Genomic DNA, 7,859 nt, shown 5'->3' on the forward strand with positions numbered 1-7,859 from the left:
CTTTTGCTGCGTTTGGCTATCTCTATGGGCTGGGGGGGGGGCTGTATTTCAGAGAAGGAATCATGGTTTGTTGCTAGAGTGCTATATAACTATAAAACAATAACTATAACTATTACCGTTTGCGGACCAAATCCATTGTTTGACAATGAACTTCCCCAACTGCTTCCATTTATCACCTGTTGCTTTGTTCTATGAAGGATTCTGTGGCCGCCAGCAAACTAGCCAACTAGTAGACTGCCAGGTAGGCTACTTCCAACATCTTGAACGTTTCAGTTCAATCACCGAGAAACCGCTGGCGCCACACGCAAAATAAACAACGTGGCGTCATTTCGGTTTCTTGCTCGTTATAGCGATACTCCATGGCATTACAAGTATGTGACTAGTAGTTAAACGTGGCTTACTCTGCCAATGGGTATTCCTCTGGTTGCTGATAGGAAGCAGGCTTCGCACACCTCGCAGTCGGGGCTAATGCGTGGTTCCCCCGGAGGGTACGGAGCCGTGGGGAGCCGTGGAGAGGGAGAGTCGGGGCTGGGGAGCCGGGGAGATTGGTGTCAGCTGCTGTTGTGACCGCGGGTGAGCCACTGTAATGAGAGAGAAATTAGCTTTCAATTTCTGCTTCTGCGTTGGTTACTTTTCTTTTTACACATAGTTATGTGTGTTGTAGACGTGTAAACATGGAAAAACCCTGTTTGGTAATGTGAAAGCAACATAACTAAGAGAAAACATAAATAGTAGCCTAACAGCAAAATTGTACCTCATTTTGAAGAGATCAAAAGTATATGTTGACGTCATATGGGAAGAAAGAAACAGGAAACGTGTATGGAGAAGCTGTTAAATTGAGTAGCCTATGAGAGCCGGTTTATAAATCATCATGAGATAATCCTAAATGTTTCATTAGAACCTAATAATTATATTTCTGTGTCAAGGATAAACCAACCCTGACGCTATATTATCTCATAAAAAATGTATGTATAGGCTAAATGTAGGCCTAGAAAACCATCAAAATACATTCAAATGTCCCAACAACATCCATTTGAAACCCAACAGTCCCACTCATCTGAAAGATGACCAACACAAAAAGCCCTGATTAATCATTAATCATCAATCATCAATCATCAATCAAGCATTCATCTGGTGGAACGTGGAAAACTGTTTACAAAATAAGCAGAGCACCCCTGGACTATTTGACAAGCCTGTTCTTCAGACGGAGCAAAATGAAGCCACATGCAGTCAGAGCTCACGTAAACACAAGGTGAAAGCCTGGTTCGCTGTACTTTTCCAAAACATGTCCAAGAGGCAATCGGTCATCCAGCAGCTAAGGGCGCCCTTAACCTCCCTCTGAATTACAAGGCCTTCCAAACACCAGTCTGTGCGCATAGAGAGATACACCCCATCCATAAATAGAGGAGCCAAAGTCCTCAACACACCCAAAGATAGGTTGTCTACACCATTTATTTACTTACCTCTTTTTTTTATTCATTGAATTGTTAGCTTTTTTTACAGCCTGCAATGTAGGCAATAACAAAGCCATCATACAAAAGCACAAGTCCCTATATCTTGACAATACCCCTACTTGTGAGATGGACTGTCTATCCGTCCATCCATCCATCCATCCATCCATCCATCTAAATAACCATATGTTGGCCTAAGTCGGCCAATTATAATTGTTATTGACGGTCCAACACTGCGTGATATAACAAAGGCACATTGCTTGTTTCTTTGCCACTATAGACTAGAGCAAAAGTAAATTAACATGGAAACGAGATGAGGTGATAAAACTGGCTAACAGACGCCGCCATCAGCAGCAACAAAGGGGAGGGAAGCAAGATAGTGAGAGATGCAGGAAGAGGCATCTCAACAAGGTGTTTGAGGCTGTGTTGTGAACATGTAGGCAGTAGTCGGAGGGCTATATTTGAGAGGTTTTGTCTCTTCATTTGGTTTTATTTTTTTCTCATTGGTTGTGTCTTTTCTTTGTTTTCTTTTCTAGTCTTCACTTCCACCCTCTCCATTTTTGTCGAAACTTTTTGGTGCAAACATAAGCACGCATGAACGCACGCACGCACGCACACACACATACACACACTCATAGTATTACAAATAAACAGATAATCTGAATTTAAACTGCTGTGTTGAGGACTTTAACCTGGATAAGGAAAAAGGTAACTTCGTCCTGCTCTAATTTTCAACTGAAATCTATTGCTCCTTCATGACATAACATAAATTCACAAAGCTCTAAAGGAACTCTGCTATTCATGTGTGACCTCACAATAAGTCATCAAATCGCAAAATAGAATTGAATTACCTAAATGGCGGCAGGACCTACCAAGGTCAAGGAGGCAAATTTCAACGTTGGCTTGGATGAATGAACGCGAACAAAAGGTCAATATTATTTAAACACATAACCTACATATATCACCACAGTGCCCTCTCCTGGCGTATTTGAGTTACTGCCTTATATGAGTACGGTAATCTCATTGCAGTCGCGCCTCCATCGAACAATATCTATGGTTTGGAACAAGCTATTGGATATTACAAAAATTTGTGACAGAATTTGCTACGCGTAGAGGTATCATGATATCTTACACAGTATGCTCAAACCTTGGAAATAGGTCAGACAGGATACTATTTACAACTTAATCAAGTATTTAACTTTCTGGTTGTCAACGTATTATAGTTTAATTGTTGTATAACACTTTGTAACAGTTGTTTCTATGATTATTCAATATAATTACAGAAAAATACACAAATAATATTCTACCTATAGATTATAGCTATATATTATTTATTTATTGAAAGATGTAAACACAAAACAATTTTTATTTGCTCCACCGGCCTTTTGCTAAATAAGTACAGGTCTAACTACAAATACCATTTACATTTGCAATTCATGAATACCTTTAAGGCTTACCATTGATCCGAACATTGTACATCTTTTGCTTCAAAATCTTCATTAGTGTTTGCTGATTAAAGGCACCCAGTGCAACTTTATGTAAACATTCAATGAAAAATAAACATTCAATTTCTAGTCTTTTTTACACGTAGTAAGTTTCAATAACTCCATACCATTATATATCGACATTCAAGGAGCAAAGATGAGACGTCGTTGTGTGGTGAGAACTGATAGAAAATCGTAAACAACAATCGCCGGTGGGGAGAAGCCATTTTTCCATTGACTGGAAGCCTGCTTTATTTATTGTAGGTTACAAAAAATAAAGAAAATGGAGGCATTGTTGTTGTTATCGATTTTGTATGAGTTCTCACCACACAACGACGTCTCATCTTTGCTGCTTAAATGTCGGTATGTAATGGTATGGAGTTATTGAAACTTACTACGTGTAAAAAAGACTAGAAATTGAATGTTTATTTTTAAGCCTCGAAAGTTGCACTGGGTGCCTTTAACACTGGTTATTTATTCCCCAAATGGCCTGTGTAACCCCTCAGGAAAGAGGGCAGGACCTATCCCTAGCTATCCCAGAGACAGGCCTCTGCCACACTCGTAAAAAAAAGAAAAAAAAAACTCTTGGCACATAAAGCAGTTGCCTAGAAACAAAGCTAAACAATTCCATTGGCAGAGTCCCTGCGTGCTCAAAGCAAAAGCCACCAGAGAACAGGTCTAATCTTTCCTTCAAGTGACACAAATCTGCCGTACACTTCCTGGTTTTTACTTACGAGGATCCTGAGTGTCGTCTTTTGTGAATTATTGAAGGCCCTGGGAGATGAAGATACCTGAGTTGACCCACTAGTGGTGGAGATTGGAGAGAGAGAGAGAGAGTGAACAGTGTCAGTCCCGGCTTTCTTCAGTTTTCTCAGGCTCTGAGGAAGATAGAGCTGTTGCTGGCCTGGTAAGGATTCTGCTCTATTTAGACTATTTAGTAAAAAGTCTCAAATATAGTTGATGGTACAATTTTGTGTTTGGTAGAGTAACATGTAACTTGGAAGTCCAGTGGTTTAGTCTTAGTATAAGTTCCTTCAAATACTACACAAGTACATAAATAAATGCTGTCCCAATAAATCTAATCTAACAGGCCTTCTTGCACAGATTAAAAATAAACAAAGTAAATTATCAGTTGAGTGATCTTTTGTCATTGTCCAAGATCCGGGAACACATTCAAACTGGACATTGGTTAACCAGTAACTTTTTACATGCTTGCCTGTGTGTGTGTGTGTGTGTGTGTGTGTGTGTGTGTGTGTGTGTGTGTGTGTGTGTGTGTGTGTGTGTGTGTGTGTGTGTGTGTGTGTGTGTGTGTGTGTGTGTGTGTGTGTGTGTGTGCACGTCTGTTTGCGTGTGTGTACAGCACACTACTAGCCTTCCAGAAACATGGCCAAGGGAAAGAAGAAAAAGAGTAGCAGTGAACCCAAAGGTAAGAAGATCACCCTGGCCATGGCCACGAACTGCCTGAAGATGACGGTGGACGGCAAGCGGCGCCTAGACCTGAGCAACCAGGGCCTGGCCAGCGTGCCCCGGAGCCTGTTGGACCTCTGTGATGTGGAGGAGCTGGACCTCAGCCGCAACCTGCTCACCAAGCTCCCGGATTTCATCGACAAGTTCCTCAACCTGCGCTTCCTCGACTTGCACAGTAACTATGTGAGTGATACCGGTGAGGGTATGGTTGACATGGTAATGTGTGGCAAGGTTATGTTATTATTATAAGAGATGGGACCTCAGACAGTTACTTTGTGAGTTGGACTGGTGGGGTTATGGTTGACATGGTAATGTGTGGCCAGGTTATGATTTAATTATTGTAAGAGATGGGACCTCAGACAGAAACTGTGAGTGGCACCGTCCGGGACATGGTCATGTGACCAGTTGGTGTTATTAGATTGTTAAAAGTGGGAACTCAGATTTAGTAGGACGTCCAAAAAGTTGTCTGAAACTCTTGGCATGAAACATTGTATAGAAACCCTTGACTATGGTTGAGGCTATGACTGGTAGATGGTTATGACTAGTTGAGGTGTATTGATGCATAAATCATCGTGTAGATAAAATGCGATAACAAAATGGGATAGGATGTACAGTCACACAAATGCTTAAATTATCAGTCACTGGCACAGGCCCTTAACAGCAGAGTCTGAGCCTGGCTTACTCTTTTAGTTGGATGCCAGGGGAACTAAACAGAATGGCCACTAGGATTCTCTGAAGCCTGATAGCTTAAGTTTTTCATACCGGTATGTTTAGCAATTCAAATTCTAGACTTCGTTGAAATGTACCATTTCTGATGTAACTTTTATAAACTAATCACTATAAATAAATAACAAATACATTCTGCTAACTCCATCCTTCTGAATACTACTCTGCACCCTCTCCAATTGTTTTGACGCAGTCTAAATGCATGAGGAGGTGTGAATAAAGGTGCAGGTTAAAAACCCTCAACAGCCATCTCCCTCCTCCCAGCTGGAACAAATCCCCCCCTCGATCGGGCGGCTGCAGAACCTGCTGACCCTGAACCTGTCCAACAACCGTCTGACCAGTGGCTCCCTGCCCAGCGAGCTGGGCCTGCTGGCCAAGCTCCACAAGCTCAACCTGGGCCTCAACCGGCTGGACAGCGTTCCCCGGTGCCTGGCCGCCCTCAAAGAGCTGCGCGACGTGGGCCTCTTCGCCAACCGGCTCACCGCCTACCCGGACTGCCTGCGGCCGCTCAAGAAGCTGGAGAAGGTGAACCTGGACTCCAATCCGTTCCCCCCCGAGGTGGACGACCTGGACCCCATCCGGAGGCAGGAGGCGCTGTACCTGGTGGACGCAGAGGCCTGCCTGTGCGGCGGCTGCCTGGACAAGTGCCGGTCGCAGAGGAGGAAGGTGGAGGGGCGGGCCGAGCTGGAGATCAAGGTGAAGCCCCGGCGGATGTTCGCAGGCTTGTTGACGCCCAACTCGGTGGCCCAGGTGGACCAGGAGACGTGGAGATGAAACGGGCGGGGACAGATGGGTTGGAGTGGCGCTACGATCCACAATGTTGGATTGTAATATTTCCTTGCTTATTTCATTTATTCATTCGAAATATATATTTTTTAAATGAAATAAAAGCATTGGTTTTGGATGAAATGCTCCAACGGATGTTTTTTCATCATTTACACACTACTCACATTTGAGGTGCAGCATTTTAGGAAAATGTCTGTTTGTTGTCTGTAGTTGAGAATTATAGTGCTGTGTTGAAACTCTTGACATTTATCCCGGGAAGTCGGGGGAACTGCATGGAGTCATCTCTCTTCAGCCCTGGAGAGAGCTTTGAACCTCAAACTGCAGGGAGAGGATTAAGGATTAAGGTTAAACTTGACATTTTGCAGATGATTGCACAGACTTTGAGGTGAGGCCTGGAACAATCAAAGCATTCAATCAATCTTGGAGCAACTACAAAAACTCCAGCAAGACCTAAAACCTATAGAAATTAAGATTTGTTTTAACAGGTTGAGGCCAGGTGCATATGAGATTCGGCATCTAATGTTCTAGCAAAGTACACAATTCAGTAGAAATATTCCCCAAAAAATGTGTTGAATGAAGATTGGGAAGGACGTGGCGAATTTGGCGTAGGCCGACCTGCTGAAGATGGACTAATATTCACCACAGGGTCACCTGGTTCTCTGCACCATGCCACCCCGCCCGCTGCGGGTCCATCCGCTCTGCATCTTCATCTGAACAGAAGGAGAAAGACTGATCTTTCGTAGACGTGATACCCAGCCAGAAGAGGCCAGAATATAGGGTAAATCTAGAACCGATCTGTAGCCTACATGGTTAGAAATTGCTTTGCGACAGCATCAGTTGATCTGAAAGTAGGTGGAGGAGCTCAAGCCATCCAGAGAACCTGCCACCTGCATAGCATCCGTCACTCTCTCACTGCTCCCCGTCCATAGAGATATGAAAGTATACACAAAATGTTCATTTTGATATTTGATTCCACCAATGCAACCGCTAATTCAAAAAAATTGTATTCCATTACTCTCCTCAAACCAATAGACAGCTGTTCACCAAGTGTATCTTGATTATCATTAATCTGCCATGATTTCCTTGTATGGAATCCTCTATAATTGGCCTAAAATACCCGATCATGGCTCAAATACACAATACAGAGGAATACAGAAGCCGTCCTTAAGTTCTGCATATTTTATGGGCACAAGTCGTAGTGTCAAAAGATACACTATAACAGAGGACAAAAAGACAGCATTTCAGCATCTTACCATACAGTTGCTGGGTGCTCCTGTCCTGGGGTTCAAATAAACCCTAACCATTGACATGGAGCTGTATAGTCATCTTCACGTTCCAGGAGTGGGGCTGGGCTTTAATGGAGTAGTCTTCATCATCATCATCAGGACCAACATGTAATCCAGGTGACACTCATCAATGACCCATCATCGAGTTAAAACAGACTCAACGAGTTGCAGAATAACCTACTGAAGATTGAGCGTTTGAGATGTGAAGTCTTGTGAAGATACTGCATCTATAAATCACACACAGAGCTGAAGTGAGTAATTATTTATTTTGACTCAACAAAACATTAGTCATAGGAAAACAGTGATCATCATTGACGATACCTGGAATTTGACCACATAATAATCACCTTACCCCACTCAGACTGCAGTTCTGTGTTATATATTGTTGAAAGAAGGCGCAAAAGCGTGCGCCGCCCGGGAATCGAACCCGGGTCGCAAGAATGGGAATCTTGCATGATACCACTACACCAGCGGCGCCCATAACGATACACAGCAAAGAAGGGTTTAAGTTTAGTACAAATATAAAAATATATTAATATTTGGCATATATTTATATTTTTGATTGCAAGATTTGACACATTATGACTGCAGCCCATCAGCCATTTTTCAGGTTTAAGTTTAAACAAACCAACGTTTTCATTTGAATTCCAAACAACCCG

At 42.8% G+C, this 7,859-nt stretch overlaps 1 protein-coding gene and 1 non-coding gene across 2 annotated transcripts; one reads left to right on the forward strand and one right to left on the reverse strand.

The window, feature by feature from the left end:
- Nucleotides 1-3,325: 3,325 nt before the first annotated feature.
- lrrc18b (leucine rich repeat containing 18b) lies at nucleotides 3,326-6,040 on the forward strand. Its single transcript, XM_060037634.1, has 3 exons — nucleotides 3,326-3,842; nucleotides 4,307-4,585; nucleotides 5,393-6,040. The coding sequence occupies exons 2-3, from the start codon at nucleotides 4,319-4,321 to the stop codon at nucleotides 5,900-5,902; spliced, it is 777 nt and encodes a 258-aa protein (XP_059893617.1). The 5' UTR covers nucleotides 3,326-3,842; nucleotides 4,307-4,318; the 3' UTR covers nucleotides 5,903-6,040.
- Nucleotides 6,041-7,606: 1,566 nt separating this feature from the next.
- On the reverse strand, nucleotides 7,607-7,677 carry trnag-ccc (transfer RNA glycine (anticodon CCC)). Its single transcript has one exon. It is a non-coding gene; the product is annotated as a tRNA-Gly (tRNA).
- Nucleotides 7,678-7,859: the final 182 nt, after the last annotated feature.

Source organism: Gadus macrocephalus, chromosome 18 (genome assembly GCF_031168955.1).
Source record: "Gadus macrocephalus chromosome 18, ASM3116895v1".
NCBI classification, from domain to species: Eukaryota; Metazoa; Chordata; class Actinopteri; order Gadiformes; family Gadidae; genus Gadus; species Gadus macrocephalus.